Source organism: Condylura cristata, unplaced genomic scaffold, assembly GCF_000260355.1.
Source record: "Condylura cristata isolate star-nosed mole 26May11 unplaced genomic scaffold, ConCri1.0 scaffold00004, whole genome shotgun sequence".
Classification (NCBI taxonomy): domain Eukaryota; kingdom Metazoa; phylum Chordata; class Mammalia; order Eulipotyphla; family Talpidae; genus Condylura; species Condylura cristata.
The window spans coordinates 52,185,635-52,208,443 of NW_004567105.1; the positions used below are offsets into that span (position 1 = coordinate 52,185,635).

General features: G+C 42.6%; 1 protein-coding gene across 3 annotated transcripts in view; it reads right to left on the bottom strand.

The window, feature by feature from the left end:
- The window catches only part of PTPRG (protein tyrosine phosphatase, receptor type, G), a 650,641-nt gene that overhangs the window by 91,940 nt on the left and 535,892 nt on the right, over positions 1-22,809 (bottom strand). For all 3 annotated transcript variants that reach the window (XM_012720264.1, XM_004676019.2, XM_004676018.2), the window contains exon 8: positions 18,506-18,698. In XM_012720264.1, the coding sequence (XP_012575718.1) occupies positions 18,506-18,698 (193 nt within the window). The remainder of the gene's footprint in view (positions 1-18,505; positions 18,699-22,809) is intronic.

Consider the following 22,809-nt stretch of genomic DNA (forward strand, 5'->3'; position numbering starts at 1 on the left):
CAATAACTGGGGTGTAGGCCAGAGGTGTGGCAGTGAGAGGATTCACCAGAGACTGAGTGGAGTGCAGAGCAGGCAGATGTACTGAAATACACTGTTGAGCAGAGCAAGGGGGGGGGGGTGTCAGAAGAGCCTGGCTAATGAGCCTTTTTGTATCTGGTGACTGGAAGGTTCTGCATCTATCTAGGGATAAACCTATTAAAGGGCTGAGAATATCCAGTCAGTCTATTTAATAGCATGAAATGTGCCCTTTCCTGGGTTCTGATCCAGGGCTTACAGTCTAGGACAGTTTTCTCAACCTTAGCACCATGACCTCAGACAGTTCTTTGCTCTTGGGAAGTGGGCGGACCTGCGTATGTAGAAGTTAAGGAGTATGCCTAGTCTCTATCCACTAGATGCCAGTAGTAATTCCCTCTCAAATCACAACAAATAAATATATCTGCAGAAAATGCCAAATGTCGGGGGGAGGGAATGCAAATTGCCTGTTTGAAAACTACAGGTCCAATGGGAGGAGCTGCAGATTCACCCAAGGTTCACACATGTGGACCTAATACCACAAGCCAGACGGGGCAGATGGAGGGAAGGTATTTTCCAAGCTTGGTTCTGGCACTTCCTAGGGCCCAACTATATACCAAAGAGCTCCCCCTCCTAAGCCAGGGTTCCCAAGAGCTCAAGCTCAAGGGAGTCCTGGGAAGCACAATGACATTCCTGCCAGAAGAGCACAGACTCAGATTTAGAGCCCGATGATGGAGAAAAGCAGAGACTGATTTTGACAGGGAGGTATCCTTTTGCTCTTCAACTGCCAAACTGCGCCTCAGTCGAAGAGACTGGCTTTGGGCGACTGAGATACGAGGAAGGGATAAATTAATGAGGCATTCCCATTGCCCCGCAGAACCCTGGGAGGCATCACGATGCCTGCCAAGCAAATGCCACCAGAGCTGGGACATCAAACAAAGAATCTGAACGGGGGCTTCCAGAAACAGCAGAGGGGAAGTGACAAAGTGTGGGCACCAGGTGGCGCTAGTGTACCGTTTGAAAATACCCCAACTTAGTGCCTTATTCTCAAGACAGCACAACTTGTGTGGGTGTGTAAAGGGGGCAGGGGGAGGGGAAAGGCAGGGGGGAAGGGAAGGAGATCAGGGAAAGATGTACACTTCTATCTTCCCAAATAAATAACACACCAAGGAGCTTTAGCTATTGGGAAGCCTCCATCTCGCATGATGCTGACCAGGTCAAATTTCCTGACTTCTTCATTGCTTCCCACCGCCTACCATATGCTTATTAATTGTCCTTATTCTGAAGCCATCACTCCTCAACTCCAATTCGCGGTAAGCTGTATGGGGACGCATATTGCTAACAGTTACATCATAATCACATAAATAATTCCATCACCCACATGCAGATGTACCCATTCTTCTTATTTATTCTTTGAAATTAAAATAGCTGTGTTTTTTCTTTACTGATTACAATGATTCATTTTAAGACTTTAAAAAAGATATCCAACTAGTATAAAAAAAGTAAGAAGAAAGTTAAAAAAAAAGAAATCATTCTAAATCCCATTACCCAGAGATAACTTTTGCCGAGTTCCTGGGGATTGAACATCCAGACAGCGTTGCATATATATGTAAAAATGTACATATAAATGGAATCTGAAATGTTATAATACACGAACTCTTTGTTGTTGTTCCACTTTATTCAATGTGTCACAACAAATATTTCCCTGTCAATAAACAGCTTGGTCTCATTGCTTTGATTAAGGGGTAAGAATCCCAATGTTAAGCTGGCAATAGAGGCGTCTAGACCGGCTTTGCCCTCATGGGACCCGATTGTGTCCTATAACCGTATTGCAGAGCCTATCAGGGGTTTGCATGCCAAGGAGTCCCATGTCCTGAACTGTGGGAAGAGCTGCTGCTGCGGGAATTTGTCTCAACTCTCCTTTTGTTCCCACCACATGACAGGGCAGGTTTTCCTGGGCCAGCTCTTCGAAGGCACCTGCAGATACTGGAAGGATTAGAAAAGGGGGTTAGAGAGTAAATATTCCTACAAAGGGCCAGAGAGTAAATATTCCTGGCTTTGCAGCCATATGATCTTGTGGATGACGCAACTCTGCCTTCAAAATGCAAAAGCAGCCTAGGCTATGTGTAAACAAACGTGCTGGGCACGACATTTCAATTTCGATGATTTTCATATGTCATGAAATAGTCTTCTAGGATTTTCCCTGACTGTTCAAAATGTGAAAACCATTTCCCCGCTCATGACTCTTACAAAAAGTCATGCTGCTGGTTGGTAAGTTTTAACCTTTCAAAAGTTTTCAATTTTCAGGGGGGTCCATGGCTTGCTGACTGCAGACCTGGAAGACACAGGGAGGCCAAACCCTTATTTGAATGTTTATCAACTACATTGTGTTCTGAATCCCAAATTCTGCCCCTCAGCACAGTCTCGAGGCCCATGTGCCACAGGGTGGAGTCTCCTTAGTACCAAGTGAAGTGACATTCCTGGCTTCCCTGGCCACCCAGAATGGATTGTTTCCTTACCAGAGCCCCACACTTCAGTCTTATTTGTTCTATTATTCTTGCTTCTAAGACACAGCCTGGCAGAGTGGACTTTCAGTAGATATCGGCTGAGAGCACTGGGTGGAGGGAATAAACTCCTTTGTGTATCCTGGTCCTCAGGTCTGTGTGACTAACCCTCTTCCAGATCTCCAGCATCATCACTTTCCCCTCTTCCCACTCCCTCATTTCTGCCTAATAATCCCCACCCATACCAGCCTCCTAAAAGGTGGGGCTTCATCACTAGCTCCCTCCAAGATTTCAGATTCCAGGCCTCCTCTGAGCTCCCAGAACCACTCTGCCTCTCCTCCAAGTGCTGTCACACCACATCCTCATGATCAGCCCGCCCCTCTGTTGAATTGGGCTGAAAGTATTTGTATAGCAGGGAACAAACAAACTCCCTAGCTCAGTGTCTGTCACAAGGCCTCATGTTTCACTTATGAAACACAGGAAAGCATTTTGCTTGTCAGACAGGACCACTGATAAAATTCTCATGCATCAAATCAGTGCCACACAATCTATTCCTGGGTCACCTTCAGGAGCTCCAAGTTCATGCAAGGAGCCTGTCCCGAACTAATTCACACCTTCACTAATGGATGTCTTGCCAACCAGAAATGTGTTCCATCTGTGGAAGTGACAAAAATCCCAGCATGCTTGGCGGCTGGGGGAGGCATGTTCACCAATGTCCCAAAGACCCTCATGCTCCAAGCTTTGCTCTCTGAGTGGTGGAAATGTTCCTTTGAAATGATGCCTCCCTCAAAATACCAAAACACAACACATAAAAGCAGCACCATGGAATGTTATAGAATGGTTTGGGGAAGGGGAGGACAGCATCTCCCCCTTGTCTTCCTGGGATATGCTCTAAACCTTCAGTGGATGCCTGAAATCATGGATAGTCCTGAATGCTTTTCACACCATCTATGATCCTATACATATGTGCTTATGCTAACGTTTAATTTGTAAATTAGGTGCAGGCGGAGAATAAAACAATATAATAATCTACTGTAACAAAAGTTATGTGAATAAGGTTTCTTTCCCTCTCTCAAAATATCTTATTGTAGGTAGTATTTTCAGCCCAGACTGTCTGTGGGAGCAGGAACCTCAGAATGTGTAACTCTGACTAAGGTGGGACTGCTACATAATAATAAAATCTGAGCTTTGTAGCCAGGCCACCTCAGCCTCTTGTGTTCTGATCTGTAAAACGGTTGACTAGTACTCAGCAGATCCTCTTCCCAGGGTCGGGGTGAAGACTGCAGAGGACACTATGGCCAATCCAGAATTTGTGGGGCTTGAGCCCAATGACATATACAGCAAGTCTCTGGCCCACAGAGTGTTTTTAAAACGAACCATTTTTTTTTCATGGAAAGCCTGCTTTAAAAATCGGGTCTGCGTTTATAGACGGCAGTGGTTCCCTGGAGCAGCAGAACTGCTCCTACCCTTCAGACTGAGAGCATGTTAGCTCTGGTTTGCCACACTCCCCACCACTCCACATTGCCTTTACATAGGCAGTTTCACCCATAAGTGCCTGACACACAGGCCAGGTGAGTTCACCACTGTTTGTCTGAAACAAACACCATAAACACTGTTGGCAGCACATTGCATGCTCTACACCCGTGACAACAACCACTGCAACTGCCAGAGCCTGATAAAACCTTTTGCATAAAATTGAAGCTTTTTAATCATGTGGGAAGTGCCAGTCCCAGCTCTCTAAACAAATATCCCCTGCGAGGTGCTCCTGACATCAACCTTCCCCTTCTCAGGGGCCTGATTACATTCCCACTGAGGTCTGATTGCTTTCCACAAGCATCTCGAATGATGCTCAGTGCCAGCTCTGAGAATTTCTGTCTTCATTCTGAACCACCTTTAATTATGATCCCAGACTTCGTTAAATAATGAAGAGGCATCTAGCAGAGCACCCAAGGTCCTCTGATTCTAAATCAACGTCAAGGGTGTTTTCTCAGCAATTCCAGAAGGAAAAGAGGTTCCTTGCCCCCACCTCCAATCCTCTACATTTGGGGACATGAATAAATGAATGTGATAATTCTGTCTAAAAGTCGGTATAACTTCCAAGTGCCTTAAAGCATTTAGACAAAATCCTCCAGGGCTGCCCTCCTCCCCACATCTATCTCCTTCAAGTTTCACACCTGCACCAAGAGGGTAATGACTGATCGGGAATCAGAGATGACCCTGCTCAAACACAGGCATCTGGTGCCAGTTCACGATTTCACAGTGCTCATCAACAGGGTCAATTTGCTGCCTCTGGGAGAGGGAGAGGCATGACATCATGTAAGGCACTGGGTGGTGTCTCGCTACGACATAGTGTCAGAGGGACCTTGTCTAAGCCAGCTGAGGAGATTACTCCTCCTGGGACCTGCCAGGTAGGACAGAGAACTGGAGCACTATCTCCTCTAAAAAGCAGAAGGGAACTATTCAAGAGGAACACAGCCGGGAGCCTGGCCTCAAACAGCTTAAATGTCTGTCATTTTTTTTTATCACCCCAGCTCAGCTTAAGAACCCTTGAATATGGAATCCTTTAGGGGAAATTTCCAAAGAAATCGCCTCAGGGAAGGATTTCTCTTTTTGAAGGGCTATATCAAACAGGTCTAGGTAAACATGAAATCCCCCAAAGCAGAGCAGTTAAAGACTGCAAACCTGGAATCTTGGTACTTGAGGGGTTGGTTACCTTCCCTTCCCCCTCCCAAGGGCTCATGAAAGGAAAACCACTCTAAGGGGTCAGAAACCACAAGAATGAAATGCAAACAGGCTCCAGCTCTAGCATTTGGGAGATTACAGCACTGGAATAATGTTCAGCTGGAAGTGGTTGCTGCCAAGCACACGCCAGAGACAGACCCCATGCATTCATGTCAGCTAATCCACACACAGACACACACACACACCCCTGAATGCAAAAGGTGTGCTCTATTCACCCCATTAAAGAAGAATGAGGATATTGGAGTCCAGAGAGACCAAGGCACTGCACTGATCAAGGTCAGAGAGCAGGAGGAGGGTTCAGAAGTGAATCTTAGTCTCTCTCACATTCCACACTAGAAAAGTGCGGTTGCACTGGGGTGACCATGTGTGTTCTATGTACATACATCTCCCACATCTGCTTTCCCTTCCTTAAGATGAAGATTGGGGAAGCTTCCTCGGTGCTCACAGGTGAGAGCAGACTCCTGCAGCTTCAGGTCCGTGACTTTCCGGGCAGGTTAACAGACCTTCATGCAAAAACTTCCTTTCTGTTCCTTTTCTCTGTTCTAGATCTCTTTGATTTGAAGCCCTTCGAGGAAGAGAAATTCTTCCGTGAGGTCACTTCTTTGGAAATTTCCCCTAACGGACTCCAATTTCAAAGGTTCTCATGCTGTTTTGGGGTCCTTTCTATTTTCAGTAACAAATGAGAGAGAGCAAGCGAGAGAAAGAGAGAGAGAGACTTAGACCCCATTGAATCATTCATTCACTTAATCTCTCTGGATTGAGACTCAATCAGTTCTGGACATACCAGCGGTATGATCTGGCAGACCTACTGTTAAATAATTATTGAGCAACTGCTATATGCCAGGGCCCTGAGAGGAAAATAGGAATAAAGCTGAACACAGACAAGGCCATTAAGATCCTGAGATTACAGCCCAAAGGGGAAATAGTAAACACTTCATCTTCCTCAAATAGGGTTCTAACTTGGGATCCTTAAGGGCTCTGGATAGAAGTCACAGAGATTTGTGAACATGGCTGGGAAAAACATATTTTTATTTTTATTAACTTCAAAATTAATATTTACTATTTCCTCATATTGCAAATGTTGGCAACAAACTACAGAAGGTGAGTGGGTCACCTTCAGCTGAAATTACAGATTTACTTCTATTAGATTACTGATGCTGCCAATAGCTGAAGTTTTCCTTCATGCTCATTATTTCAAAATTACAATGACTATTCGACCTGCTGCTAGATTTTATCATATAATGCCTTCACCAAGAAGCTGATAAATTTATTTTATAATTTAAAAAATTCTGGTATCAACGGAGGCTAATTGGCTTCCTTTGCAACTGAGCTACTTTACGTATCTAAAACCATCAGTATGCGAAGTCATGGCATCCGCCAGATGGCTAAGGGTGCTTGGCATTTCAGAGGTTAAACATGTTCTGCAGCAGGCTTAGAAAAAATTAGATGCTTTAAAGGAAATTATTATAACAATTCTGTAAATAAGGCTTAGTAAAGGACCTGGGCTTAGGAGATTTGGGGGGTTGGTTAGGAAAGATTTACTGAGCCAACTGATATTTACACTGAAATGTGAACAAGGAGTGGGTGTTGATCAAGTGAGTGGGGAGGAAGGAGGTTTAGATATGTCAGACAGAAAAACCAGCTGTGAAAGCACGAGCTGGGATGAGGAAACTGAAAGGAAACTTGTGCAGCAAAGCCTGGGGACCAAACCTCAAAGCTCCTCAGCACTGGGGCTGGGGCTCATCCCTACAGGTCTGAGTGGAGCCCTGACTTGGCAGGAGATCTGGGGCACAGGAACCCCTCTGCTCCTCCAAGCTCTGCCAAGCATTAGGGCAACTTCTTCAAGTTTTAAGTCTTTTAGAGTCTTAACTAATGCAAGTTGTAGCCAGTTATAGAGAACTGGAAATATATGAACTGGAAATATATATTGGTCTCTGCTCCCACTTCCTGGCAGAGTTCCTAAACCTACATAATTTCTTAAGTGATAAGAACATCTTTTCTTTTAATAGGGCCACTCCTGGTGGCTCTGGGGTGTATGCTGGTCACCAAAAAGATCAAGCCATGATACGAGACTTGGCATTCTCAATAATATCCCCATACTCTTCATAGGTCAGAGTTGCGGGGGCCTAAGAGGATTCACCAGACACAGAGTTGGGAACAGAGCAGGCGGACTGGCTGCAATACATTGCTGAGGGGAGCAGCGGGTGAGATAGGAGAGGTCTGCTGCACCAGGTGGGTCACCTCCCTGGCAGTGGATGGAACTCGTGCTGCAGTGGCTGTGGAGAGCTTCATTGTGCTAAGACTTAACTCTTGCGCCAGCAGGAAAGCCCTGTATCTTTTATTCTTCAATAAACTGGCAAAAGTGAGTGCATCCCTGAGTTCTGTGAACTATGCTAGCAAATTAATAGAACCAAAAGATAGCGGTGTGGGAACCTCTGATTTGTAGCTAAGTTAGGTAGAAGTCATGGGTAACCTGGGACCTACTACCTGTGACTGGCATCTGAGTAGGCAGAAACAGCTTGGGGAGCCAAGACCTCAATTTGTGGGATCTGACACAATCTCCTGGGAGGTAATGACAGAGTTGAGTCAAATCGCAGGACACCCAGCTGGTGCTGCAGAGAATTGCATGTGGTGGGGAGATCTTCCTCCCATCCCCATTTGGAAGTGACCAGAGTGCCAGAAACAATGTGTTCTATCTGAATGTAAAGGAGAAGCTCACAGAAGGGTTTTCAGGAAGGAAAAATAGGTACTTCCCATGCACCCATGGTGTTCTTTTCTATATGACACCAGCATCCTGTCTATTCCCACGAATATGAATGGTACAATCCAGTTCCTTGGCCAAACAACTCAGCATCAGGCACTCTGAATGGCAACTATCACAGAACACAGTGCCTTTGAAAAGTCTCATTCCATTATTGGCTGTCTTTGCTGTGCTTGCAACACAGCTGTGGGTTCAGAAAACAGCAGTCACCAGGATCCGGGAAGATGCTGGCAGAAACGTGAGTCCCTAGTCTTCCAAGCAGATGGTTTTGATTTTCCCACATGATGCTATTCCTGACCTCTCCTACCTCAGAATCCTTTTTTCCCCCTCTGTAATATCCCCCCTTCCTCTGAGAGCAAGAGGCCTGGGAGGTGTCCATGTCCTGGGCAGGAAGACGCATTGTTCAACTCGGCGCTCAGGGACGTCTCCAAGTTCAGAACGATGCATCTTTCCAGCCCAACGTGACAACAGCTGCTTCTGGGGCACTGGTGGGAAGCAGGGTTCTCTTGAGGGCCCTTCCCTCCATTTCAACTTTCAGATTTCCTGCCAAAGGGGCCAAGTGGGCCTACCGCACTTGAACTGAGAACAACATCCCGTCTGCATGGTACTTTGTACCATGGTACTTCCACCTTTGCTGCTGTCCTGCTCTGGGCAAAGAGACCAACTGAGGCCTGACCTGAGACCAGGGCACAGACGTTCAGTGCCAAGTGTCCTTGCAGGTGGCCTCTTATTACCCACTGCAGAGATGTTACGGACCCTGCGTTATGAAGAAGCACCTGGGTCACTTAGAACATCCCGTAGCTGCTCAGCAATGCAAGGTTACTATCTAAGCACCACCTGAGATCAGTGATCCAGTGACCAGGCCACATTGATGGGTTGAGCCAGGTTGTTACTTAAAACTGACAGTAGATGCATATGATCCAACAGGTTAGAATGCCCTCTTTTAGTTTGTTCTTTAAAGTAATTCTCTTAGAATTAGGTGTCACATGGCTTGGTAACTACTCTAAAAGGAGTGTCCTGGCTATCTCGACCTTCACCGTATTAGCGTGGAAACACCTCTGATGATTCCTTAGCTCCTATCTCTTACTTGTTCTCAGTTCTTGCTCAGAGGACCCACAGGATGAAGCCCACTCTTTGGAGTGCAACTGAGTTTCCATACCCAGGTGGCGCATTTGTGATTGCTCTGTATGCTAAGTTTCAGGGGCTGCCACACCTGGGCACTGGCTTCACTGTGCCCCTCCTGGGCTTGCTCAAGAGGGCTCAAGAAAAGAACAGAAGCCCACCAACTGCTGGGGGAGAACAGGCTGTGAAGAGACAGTACCCCAACAGGCCCCGGCTAGCAACCACCCACTCAGCAATGGAAGGGACTGAGCAGCGGGGAGCTCCTGGTTACCTCTGGCTATGGACTCATATGCTCTGAGGGGCTCGGGTTTCTAGTTGGCTGGTGAACACCGACAGTTTTAAATAGCCAGCACACTCCATAGTGAGACAGTTCCTCTCTCCTTGGCAGTCTTTCCTGGTGCCAGACCCAAAGCCTAAAAATTGCAGCGCTCTGTGCACTTGATAATACCTGCTTGCAGTTAGTGTCAGAGTACAGACATCATCTTCTCAGCACAGGCATACAGTTGATGTGGAGCAGCCAAGACATGCATTTTGGTCTATGCTGATGCCTTGGAATCACAAACCCAGACAAGAGAGGGTAGGGATTGGAGACAGCGCCAGAATTGTAATGGCCACTGACTGGGCTGAGAAAGAAAGAGAAAAAGACACCTGTAGGCCTTTGCAGATGCTCTTTGATTCTCAGACCTCAGGGGCTGTGGAGCTGAGACCATTTTTTAAGCCATTAAAAAGCAAAGGTACTGTCTATGCTCCTTGTACCTGAGGAAAAACACCATCAACTAACCCATGTTTGTTTTCGGAACGACCAGTGGGAAGAATGGTGAGGATAAACGGTCTCCCAGCTTCATTCCTCCTGGGACTCCAAGGAGTTGCAGCAAGCATCTCAGAGCTTTGTGCTTCACAGGCTGTGAATGCTAGTTAGCAAGAGAAAGGGGAGGTGCGTCGCTCTGGGAGGAATGATGCTGTTGGCCTTTATTAATTTCCAGATTGCTGTTCACAAGCACTGGGGAGCCTACATAAATAAACCCAGTGTCAGTGAAGATTCTTCCAGAGAGCAAAGAAAAGCTGAAGTGTAGGAGGGTTGCTAAGCTGGCCTTGAAGATCAAACTCTGCCTACCTGCTTGGAGACGGAGACTAAGTCATGAAGTAGTATGTACAAAATACAAAAATCATAGCCCCTGGTATCTGTCACCAACATCAGCCCACAGTTCCCAAGGCAGAAGAACAGTTCTTCCTGGGTGCACCTCTGACAGTAGTGCCTGCCACTTTAAGATCCTCCACACTCTGCTGCTGGGTAGGTAGAGTGGCAAGGAGGTGGCAGTTTTGTGGGGTGAACACATGCACCCAGGCATTTTACTATCCAGGTGGAAGATGGCAGCCTGCATCTTGAGAACATTTCTGGTTTTAGGTGCTGGGAGTGAGGCTACATTCTACTCCAATGAATAGCTATGCTCCTCTGAGAGGATACCCAGCCCGGCCTAGATCATAAATGTCCCAACTGTGCAAATTTTGGTGGCAAGAGTCATTTTATTTCTGCTCAACTATCATGGGTGGGGTCACTTAATCCATCTATCCACATAGCTACCCACCTGTTCTCCAACCCCTGGTGGCACAGGGGTTAAAGTGCAGTACTGAGAAGCTGGCCGCAGCTGCTTCAGTGAGAGTTCGATCCCTGCCCCGGAGGTGATTCACATGGAGTAGCAGACCTCTCCTATTTCGCCTGCTGCTCCCCTCAGAAGTGTACTTTGTCAGTCTGCCTTCTGCTCCCCACTCTGTCTCTAATGAAATCTCTCATTGCCCCTGTACCTCTGGCTGGTACCCAGTTTTTGTATGCATAAATAAATAAATCTTAAAAAAAAAAAAGATTTTGATTCAAATATTAGTTGTACCACTGCCTGACTGGGAAGCTCCGGGTAAATGACTTTCTCTGAGTCTCAGACCCCTTGTTGGTTAAAGAGAAATGACAATACCACATTTCCCTCTCTGCTCACTGCCACCCATCCTGCATCCAAAGTGTTAGTAAATCTCAGAGGGTCTATTCCAAAATCCATCCAGAATGGATGGGTCATTTCTACCCCCACCAGGATCACCCTCATCTAATCACTATTATCCTGCCTGGAATATTTCAATTGGCCCTAGTGAGGACCTCTGCCGCAGATCCTCAGATCCTACTTCTTACACAACAGTCAACATGATGAGTTTAAAAACCTGTTCACATAATTACAAAGGCTGTTTAAATCCTTTCCTCTCAGAAGCTTTCCCCTGCTATCAGAATACAATCTTAACTCCTTTTTTATTTTTTTAAAGATTTATTTATTTATTCATACAGAACTGGGGTGCAGGCCAGAGATGCGGAGGGTGAGAGGATTCACCAGAGACAGAATGGAGAGCAGAACAGGCAGATCGACAAAGTACACTGCTGAGGGGAGCAGCGGGCAGGTCAAGAGAGGTCTGCCACGCCATGTGGTCAACTCCGGGGCAGGCGGGGATCGAACTCATGCGGAAGTGGCTTTAGCTTCTTAGTGTAGTGCTTTAACCCGCTGCACCACCAGGGAGGGCCACAATCTTAACTCCTTAATCAAGAAAGTCTTGTTCAGATTGACCCTTTCCCACCTATCCCTACTGGTTCCTATGCCTCAGGACCTGTGCACATGACCTTTCCCTATAAAAGCCTTCTAGGGATGGCTCCTTCTTATAGCCTGTCCTAACCAGAGAAGATCTCTTTTCTATTGACTTACCACACTCTATCTACCACTCTTAAAACTCTACCTGATTTTATTTTATTTTAGTTTTTCAAAAACAGTGAAGCTTTGTCACTGGTTGACATATTTCTTCTACCCACTAAAACATAAACTCCCCGATGAGGGACTTTTCTCACATGTTAACCTTTATTTCTAGTGCTGAGAATTTGTTCATCAAATGTTTTGATCAATAAAAAGTGAGTCCTGGAAGAGGTTGCTTTGAGGATAAACAAAACTTATGTGAATGGAAAATACTAGCAACATCCTGTAACCATGCAACTGTGTAAGTCAGGCATAGTTCTGAAAGAGTCTAAAAGCTGTTCCATAGAGAATGAAGGTATCTGACACATGAAATGAAATTCATGGACTATAAAACATGAGGCAAAAGCTGATAACTTTAAATATCTATGAATTATCAATATTACACCAACCAATCAAAGGCATCTTATACCAAATCATATATTTACATAAAGTTACACAATCACATATATGTAAAGATATGAAGCTTTTGGTCAATAATGATCCACATATATGACAGCAGCCCCCAAAGCAGATACCACCTAGGTTTGTGTCATGACAGTCTATGACATTCACACAAAAATGACATTGCCAAAGGACAATAACAGCACACAAGTATGAGAATCCAGAATGCTTGAATGTTGAAAACAGTTCTACTTCTTTGCTCTCTTTCTTAATTATTCCCAGGGATAAAAAGTAATGACTAATGACAGTTATTTTTAAAAGTGGGGGTTTATAAAAAAAACAAAAACATAAACAAGGGGGCTGTAGAACAGACACCTTTTCCTTAGCACTATTATTTGCTGAAAGCTTCTGGAAGTAACAAGATCACTTTCTGGAAGCATTTCTAGAAGGGCAGCTGCCTACAAAGAAATTAAGTGTTCATATCAGAGCTTCTTTTAATAAGATAAAGTAATTCAAGATCAATAATCTGGTGAGTGGAAATAATTAAACTGAAAATAGAACAACATTAATATTTTCTCCAAAAATAACTTAAACCCATGTCAAACTTTTTAATGCAATCATGAATTTACTTCACCGTTTGCTAATCTGGGTGGAAAATGTGATGTTCTTTTTCAGTGTATTTTGATTTAAAATAGATTAGTCACTTAGGCATTCTCACACCATGGTGTATGTCCTTAAGAGCTGTTTTTACCGAGTAGGAAACAATAGTAAGCATAGAAATTGTAACTAACAAAGAGACCCCCTTGTCAGCAGAAACTAGGACTATTCTCCAAAAAATATGGCTTTGGAGGGCACACAGATCCAAGATCTTCTTCACTTCCTTGCTTTTATTACATTATACAGTGTCACTTTAATTAAACCATCAAATCAAATTATCGGATCAAGTGGTTTTGATTCCACTGTGGTTTGAACAGGTTTCGTTAAAGTAATAAACCCTATGTTTCATATTGTTGGACGCAAAGTTATTTTTCTCCATTCACTGTTTCCAAACTCTTCACAATAGGCAGCATTTAGGACTTAATCACTGAATGCTCTTCCATGTGCCCGGGGTGTGTTGTAGAATAACTAAAATGACAGCCCATTAAATCCTAAAGTCTGTCCAAGTTCTTTACTGATAAAGGGCAGAATGGCAGACTGGATGTCCCTTGAACAATCCACCCATCTAAATGTTATTTCCATTTACTGGAACTGAAGCTTTATATTTTTCATGGATGACATCCATTATGTCTTCCTCGACAACAATACAATATTAAGATGACATTTCCCCCCTTTCCTTTGGCGTTTTACATGGTCATTCATCTAGTGCTTGGCACTGACAGGCTGGATTGTATTTCCTCGATTCCAGTATGCCCAGTCACCCTGACAGAGTGTAGGATGAGGGTGTTTTCACTCAGGTATTCCACCCTGTGTTGCTCAATGGACACCAGTTATTGACCAGAGCTGGGGGAATGAGGAGCTAGTGTGCTCTGCTCAGTTCACTGAGCATCTGCTTACATCTGAAAGATGACCAAGTATTCAGGTGAAGTGGTAAGTGATTGGTTACCAAGTAAATAAATCTTTAGTTGACCCTAGGTTCTTATAGTAGGGTCAACCATTGGAATTTCAGTCATGATCATTGCCATTTTAAACAAATATTGGCCCTCCCTGGTGGTGCAGTGGGTTAAGCACAGCACTGCAAGCGAGCCGCAGCCACTTCAGTGTGGGTTTGATTCCTGGCTGGAGGTGATCCACATGGCTTGGCAGACCTCTCCTGCCTCACCTCAGCAGTGTACTTCATCAGTCTGCCTGTTCTACTCTCTAGTCTGTCTCTGGTGAATCCTCTCACTGCCTCTGGCCCAGTTCTATATGAAAACTTAAATCTTAAAAAAAAAAAAAAAAGAGAGAGAGAGAGAGAAAGAAGAAATAGTTACCCTGAAATTTGCCTAGGATTAGGGTTCTCCACCTTAGCATGAGTTGTATTCCTTTAGTAGGGTCAGTAAACTCTGGTTCCAGGCCAATTCTACCCTGACACTTACTTTTATAAGTTAAGTTTTAGTGGCAGACATTTTCTGACTCTATGCATTTATATGTCTATGGCTGCCTTCATACTCAAGATGAATAGCCGCACCACAGACCAGATGACCCAATATCTGATTTTTATATAGTCTACTAACTTCTGTCTATGTAATTAATTTTTCCTTCTTCAGTGAAAAACACATAAATGCATAGCTCCATGCCCAACTTCATAGCTCTCCTAGGCACTGAAAGCTACTAGTAATGATCCAAAACAGATAGAGAGTGCCAATCAGATAGCCTTTATTCCTTTTGAATTACCTGAAGATTATAGAATGCCATAATACTCTTTTTAAAGTTGTTTTTGCAAACCCCTGAAAAAAAAAAAAAGAAAAAAACAAAACACAAAACAAGGATCCTTTCTTCCTTTATATATATTCTTTACTGCTTTGATGTCTAAAGCCAAGAATCGAAGGCACTCTTGGCTGTCGGATGAGTGCCAGTATCTCTGCTGACCTTTGGCCTGTTGTGCCTTGGAATTACTGGTTATCTTGGGTTAAAAAAAAAAAAAAGAGGGACATTTATCATGTTTGCTCTGGTTTCATGATATGTGCATTTAAAACCAAAATAGGGAAATCAAAAGTCATTTAGGGAGATTAAGATCAAAACTACCAAGAGATACTAACTCACATCCACTGGGATACTAAAATGAAGGATGTGTTGGTGAGGATGGGGAGAAACCAAAACCCTAATATATTGCTGATGGAAATGTAACTCGTGTGGCTAGTTTTTGGAAAATAGTCTGGCAGTTTCTCAAGCCTATAAATAAATTTACCTCTGACTCAGCAGCTGGACTCCCAGGTTTATAGCCAAAAGAACTGAAAACATATGTTCCCACTAAAACCTGATCATGAATGTAACTAGCAGCATTCTTTAACAGCAAAAAGTGATAAATATTCAAAGGTCTATCAATTCAATGGAGAAACAAAATGTGTCCTAGCCATACAGTGATAAATAATGTGACCCTAACATGGAATGAAATTCTGATACATGATTGAATGCAATGCAAATAAATGCTAATTGAAAGAAGACAGAAGCTGTATAGTGGATGATTTCATTTATGTGACATATTTAGAAAAGGAATAGCCACAGAGAAAGTTCACTAATGCTGCCTAGGGCGGGGAAGAAAGGAGGGAGAAGGCTAAAACAGGAAAGGGGAACAGGGAGTAAGTGACCTCTAGTGGGTATGAAATGACTTTTGGGGAGTGATAAAAATGTTCTGGAAGTAGATACAAGTGGGGATTGAACAAGTTGATAACTATACTAAAAGCCACTGAAGTGCACACTTGAAAAGAATGAATTTTATGGATTGTGAATTAAATCTCAGCAAAGCTCTTATTAATGAAACAAAAACAACAACAAATAGATACCACTCAGCAATAAAAAGGAGTGAGTTACAATGTGGATAAACCTTAAAGTTCTAATGTTAAGTGAAAGTTAAAAGCAGACTACAGACAGCCTGAGTGAAAAAGGAGAAAGAACTGACTGCAAATCAGATGAAGGAACTTTCTGGAGTAATGACAATACCCTAAAATTGGGTTGTGATGATGTCTGCATAACTATGAATTTATTAAAAAATATTTGAATTGTGTATTTTAAAAACTGAATGTGATGGTATTTAAACTATGATTTAAAAAAGGGTTTAACAAAATAGGACTCATACATTGCTGGCAGAAGAGTAAGTACCTCTAATCACCTTGGGAAATTGGTTAGCAGGTATCTCACAAGATATGAACATGTAGTGTACACTATAATGTGGTCATGTTTATCCTGGGTGCATCCCTTACAGAGATATGCTCATATACTCATTAAAAGTATATGTTCATGAATTTTCAAAATCAGGAAAATATAGACATACTCCACATTTCACAAATGTTAAAATGAATAAAGAAATTTAGGTACAGTGACACAAGACACGTGGTATAGATACATACAATGGAAAACTAATTGGCCATCAAAAAGATAAACCCATGCCTTTTGTGGAAATATGGATGGAAATGGAAGGGATTATGCTGAGTGGAATAAAAACATAAGGAAGAAGATAAATATTGAATGTGGTGACCCACATGGCGCGGCAGACCTCTCCTGACTCGCCCTCTGCTCTCCTCAGCAGTGTACTTCCTTAGTCTGCTCCGTTCTGGTGAATCCTCTCACCCTCTCACCACCCACCCCTTGCCCCACCATACCCCTGACCTATACCCCAGTTGTGTATGCATAAATAAATCTTTAAAAAGAATCAAATAGGATTGCGTGCATGTCTCCTCTTTGTCCCCAGAAAGACCCTAAAGCATTTTTATATCCACACATCCTCAGAGTCAGCAATGGATATGATTTAAATAAAACTTCAGGAAGGAAGAATGGTTAGCCCCTATTTAAGGATGGGTTCTTGGCTCTGCTCAAATTCAGAGAAAGCCCACTTAGTGGGACAGCTGCTCATTTGGACAACTTAATGTAAAGGAAACCATCTTCTCTAGCTTCCTTGGGTCTCAAGGGCCATGCATGCCTTCTCTAAACAGTTGACCTAATGTGTGTTCAACCCATCTTTTAGGAAAAAACTTTATAACTAAGCCATTGGAGGTGCCAGCTCTTACACTACCTGGTGACATAGATTCCTCACCCCCCACACTTCCTCTGCATTCACCTCTCACAGTCAATCCCTCAGGGACCTCCTTTTCCCAATCATGGTATCTCCAGGGAAAGCTTTCAAGTTACATTGTTTGCTTTATTTTTAGCTTATTTCCAAAAAAAGTAGCCCAACTGAGGCTTTCGAGGCCAACCCAAACTAAGACATTTTACAGGTTTGTGAGCTTCTTAATCCTTCCATTGTTCCCAGCTGACAAATGATGCCCTTGACAAAATGTCAGCCCCGAATTATTAGAATCCTGTGTTTCTTTATGGAATCCTGCCAAACTAGCTTCTCTAAAGCCTTCTCAAACAAAATCACACAGACAGGAAGGAAATGATCATATGCTTAAACTTCCTTTTTGACTCCTTTTTCGTTTAACTGCTTTCAGATAAATGAGTCTGGAAAACAGGCACATTTATATCATCACAGAACATGTCAGAAACAGTTATTTGTGGAATATAATCTCATTCCTTCGTCCCTACAAAGGTTACATACCTTTGGAAAACTGGCCCTATTAGCCAGTGTGGAATGCTCTTAGAACAAAACCTCCCAAATAATTTATCACTAAAATACTGAAGTGTACAGCTGGTGTGGATAAATGACAAAAGTCTTCCCACAATACCCAAATTCATAATTTCGAAGGAGAGCATTGTATAAAGACCATCTTTATACATCCAAAGAAAATTTATTCTTATTTCTTCCTCCCTCAGGGCTTTGATCAGTTTTATTCCTCTAAGTATTTCCCTTATCTCTAAGCCACAGTTATGGGAAATCACAGAGCTTGAATGTTGTTGGACTTGGAGGGTAGAATTAGACTTTACAGTTTCCTGGGAGGGGCGCCCATACTCATTTCATATGACAAAATAGAAATGGAAAAGATTGTAAACTCATGTTTACCAAACATGGGAATTAAACTATTAAACAATAATTTTAAAAGGTTATGCGATGTCTCATGGGGTAGAGTTCTTTTCTGGAATGGGTGTCAGTGAAACCGCTGCATTCTGGGGTGCTGGAAACAAATCAAAGGCTCTTATTTGAGTCAGCAACAAACTCTTGACTGCAACAGGGAAACAGTAAGACATGAAGTGGTAACACACATCTGAGAAGGTGTCAATCTCTACCCCTAAATCATATGTAGGGCTGCAACCCAAGGTCACCTCAATAAAAAGGTAACAATATAAAAGAATTGTTTGAGATACTAGCTGGTAGTATTGATGCTATAAATAGAATGCAGAGAATGAGTGATAATATTACTAGTCAAGAGGACAATTTTGAATTTATCTATTTAACAGAAATTATTCTCACATCTGCTTCTATTTATCATCCACACAAATCTCTCTTAGCAGAGAAACATATGCTCTTAACACCAAGTTTTAATTTGTGGCAGTTTTGCAACTCCTTTTAATTTAAAGTAATTTACAATAAGGAATCTTCCTCGCGACAAGGGCACTTAATTCAAATCTACCTTTAGAGGCTTCTGTCCCCAGTGGGTTCTCTAAGAAGTCTGACATGTCGTGGTTCCAGGCATCGTGGACAGCTGACTTGGACACCACCCTGTCATTCAGCCTTTGCTTTGGTCGAAAGTTATTTCTCAGATACTCCACCGACTTGACGTGGTCTTGCTGTTCCGTGGTGAAGATGGAATAAAAAGCCTCGAGCTGGAGAGATGGGGGGTGGGGGAGAGGGAAAAAAAAAAAGAATATGGATCAGAAAAGTGATGTAGCCCAAAGCAAGGAGGGATGACAACACAAAATGGTAGGAAGTGGCGGGTGCCGAGTCTGATGAACCCAGCAGCCCAGGGGAATCACTGCCGATGGGCTTTTCCTGCTGTGGTTTCTGCCTTGCCAAGCAGCCAGGAAAATGCTTCATTTGAGGACTGTACAGAGCTCTTTCAGTCTGTGTCTCAGACAAGTGCCCCAGTCTTTCCTTAGTGTCTCCCTGGCAAGACACTAAATATCATGGGAAGGGACATGGAGTTATGGTTAAACTGGTAGGTCCTGAAGCCAGACTGTCTGAGTGGGAACTGTAACTTGATTACTCAACCATTATGTGACCCTAACAAAGTTGTGTAACTTCTAGGAGCCTCAACTCTTCCTCTGTAAAATAGGGATGATTAGAGCAGCATTTCCCACACAGGGTTGTAACAGCATTAAATGAGATCATCCACATACGCTGATGGCTTAAAACAGTTCCTGGCATAGATGAGCTCAATAGCTGTTAGTGATTTAATTCTTACTAAGCACCTTTTATCATACTGGGGAACCAGTTCAGCAAAGCTGCTAAGTCACAGAGTTGCTAAATGCAGGGTTTCTACGTGAAACTACGCAAGATTAACATTTACCAGATGGGTAACCATAGTGAGGTTATTTCAGCTTTTTGTAACCCAAGTGTCTTCATCTGTAGGATAGATATATTGGTGCCGTAAAAGATCACAAGGTTGTTGACATGAGTAAAATATGTATGTTCATTACCTAGTTAGCCCTCAGTCAAGAGTAGATGCTGTCGTCAGTGCTAACATTAAAACATTTTCCATAAGACGGCGTGCAAACAAATATGGAGAAGCAAAGAAAAAAACTCAGGACTCCAGCATGATATTTTCATTACCAAAAAGGGTTATGTGTCACTCAACATTCTGCTCACTTTTTAAAACACATTCTATTAAAGAAGAGAAATGGAGCAGGGACTGGGTGGCTGAGATTTGTTCTAAATGGACCATTAAGGTAGTTTGATACTAAAATATTGCTAATTCCTATTGAGGTAGGGGAAGAAAGAATGAAGAAGAGAGAAACTGAATGTACTCTTTCTGGCCCTTTAGACTCTTGGGACATCAAATCAGAATGCATTCTGTGGGAGAGATGACAAAGTGGGATAATGTTAAAAGGATGCTTTCTAATTGGGTGTGAGGGGGTGCTCTAGACTCTGGGGGGAACAAACGACAACTAACACCATTGTGCAAAGCAAAAAGAGAATTACTGCTGGATTCCAGATGGTCATCTGGCAGGCTAGAATTGCCTTCAGTGTTTCTCAGTGTTCCTCAGGAAATGACCTCCTTCCATTCTGAAAGTCCCTATTTTGTACAATAGAGCAAAGAATTTATATAGTGATTTTGTCCAAGAAAAATAATGTAAGTATATAAAACCACCTCTTATTCCATCTCTCCTCCAATTCTCCTGCAAGTGTGAAGTGATAATGGACCATGTAAACGTTTTCTCATTTTTCATCAAGGTCATACAACCAGATGACCTCTCAACCAGCCAAAAAGCAAAAGTAGCCCATTATCCCCATGTTATTCTAATTCTCTACAATTCTCCGGAACTTCTCCTATAAGAACTCTATTGGTTACTATTTAGAATTTTCCTTTCTTCCTCTTCTTTCTGATGTCCCTTTGGGATGTATAGTGAAGGGAGAAAGGTAATAAAAGCAGAAAAATTATGAAAATTGGACTGTTTACTGTTCACTTGTGACCCATTCAGATGAAAATAGGAAGTGTTGTAAAGAAAAATCACCTCAGTTTCTTCATGTATGTATACTCACCTGATAAGACTACCCAAATCTGTACCCAAAATAAGAGATCTCTAATTTTCTTAGAAAACGTTGCTTCTGCATATTACATGAGAGGAGTCAGCAAAGACCTTCAGGAGATAGTCTATGGAAAGACTGAGCAAGAGGATGAAAGGCATGGAGGTAGCCTTCTGTGTAGAAAGGGTAAAGAAAAGAGGAGTAAAAGGTGATTAAAGGCCCTGCCGACCAGCTCTTCTCCATGTCCAGAGAAGACCACATAAGAGGAAACTGGCTTAAATTAAAGCTTTAGGGATATTAAGTTGAATCAAAGGAGGAGTTAGCTTTGAGGGATTTTTTTTTTTTTTAAGTGAACTGGGCTGCCATCTTCCACACAAGTTAGACTGGAAACATTCTGGAAGAGATAGCCAGCTGTCCTGAAATCATTTAATGTCAGAGATGCCAGAAAAGGATGGCTTGGGAGATCTTCTCGGAGACATCATTCTAAGGTTTGTTTGTTCTTTAGAATACTTGCTTCTTTCACAGCTAGCATTTAGTTCTTCTAAAAAAGTTTATTTCTGATGCCTCGGGAAAGAATTAGTCATTTAGCGGCAACAAGAGGCAGGTTCTGAATTTAACAAAAAAATGCTTTCGCTTAAATTGCTCTTACAGCTTAATGACACACTGTGGCTTAAAAGCTCGGCTGCTTCCCTGTCATTAATTCAACTTGCCCAAAGACTTTGAAGGAAGGATGTGATGATTCTGAGAGTGAACTGATGACCTGAATGATATTATATTGTCATAGTTTGACTTGACAGTCACACTAAAGAAAAAAGGGAGGACAAACTGCAGATTCATCAAGTATCCTCTGATACATTCACTGAAATCCTGTCACCACACTAAGGTGAAGGAAACTTAAGCCTCTCAGGTTAACAATTGGCATGCTTGACCATTTAGTAGAACCCTGCAAAGGGAGTATGGGTTTTTCACTTTGCCAGGTGAGAGTTCTGGGGTAGGAACCGATTTGATACATTATTACACAGCTCAATCAGACTGTTCCTTGGTCCTTACCCTTGCCTCCTAACTACAGTCACTTATGGTGCACTAATGGTGAACTTGATCACTGTCTGAACCTCCACTCTCTTGGACTCCAGGAAACACCATTTTACAGAAACTATGAAGAGAGAATGGCCCCTAGAGTTGTGAAAACTCTAGGCTCCTAAGAGCCTAGGAGCCACAGAACAAACTACACAAATTTGAGTTCCTCTTGGCCTCTGACTGGTCCATCTGTTTGGTGCTTTATCTGCTGGACTCTTCTAGATTTTTTAGATCCACAATCAGAGAGTGGATGTACAAGTGGTCATATCCAGGCCTCTTCTCAATACCTTCCAAACCCCATATTCTCAACTGTGAGATCCAAATGATCTGTGCTGAGGTCTCCAACCTTGAAAGTCTTATTCTTGATACCTGTATCCAAAACCCTATTTTTAAACCTTCCTTGCTAAACATATGGACCTCAGTGAGAATATTTAATGTTTGCATGCCTCAGTAGTCTTTCTTGCACAGTGGCGACACCACCATTCCCAACCACATGCCACTATTCAATGAATTACTATATATGACATGTTGAGAATACTCTGATCTCTGATATACAATAGGTACTTAGTATCATTATTACTACTATTTATGTAATTACTACCATCCTATGAAGGATATGGTAACTATAATTGTATTCTAAGCTTAGAATAACTGTAAGATGTTATCTCTGCTTTTCCCTATCTTCTGCTGTATAGTGTATATTTATCAGAATTACTGTGTCCCAGATATTTTGTTGGATGCTTTACAAATATCATAGATTTTGAACTTAATTTTATTTCAAAATAGTAACACTAAAGTAACATTATTAACAGCACCATGCATCATTAACTGCTGTAGCTAACATTTATAGTTTACTGCATGCAAGGCATCGTGCTAAGAACATTATGTGCTTTTGAAAGGAGCAGGATATGTCACCCCGAAATATGAGATTTTGGCATACAGTTTGATTTAAAATTACTTGAAAATAGCTGGTACAGGAAGGATGCTCTGACTCTCCTTTGTCTCCTTGAAAGCAGGAACTAAATCTACTTTCTAAAGGTAGCCTCCCTGTACCAGGAGGGCAAAAGGTATCTTATCACAGACATAGGAAGTTTAGGGCCAAGATTTGTTTATACAAATTGTTTAAACAAATCTTGGTATCTCTTCATTAATTTACTACCCCAAGCCCAAGCC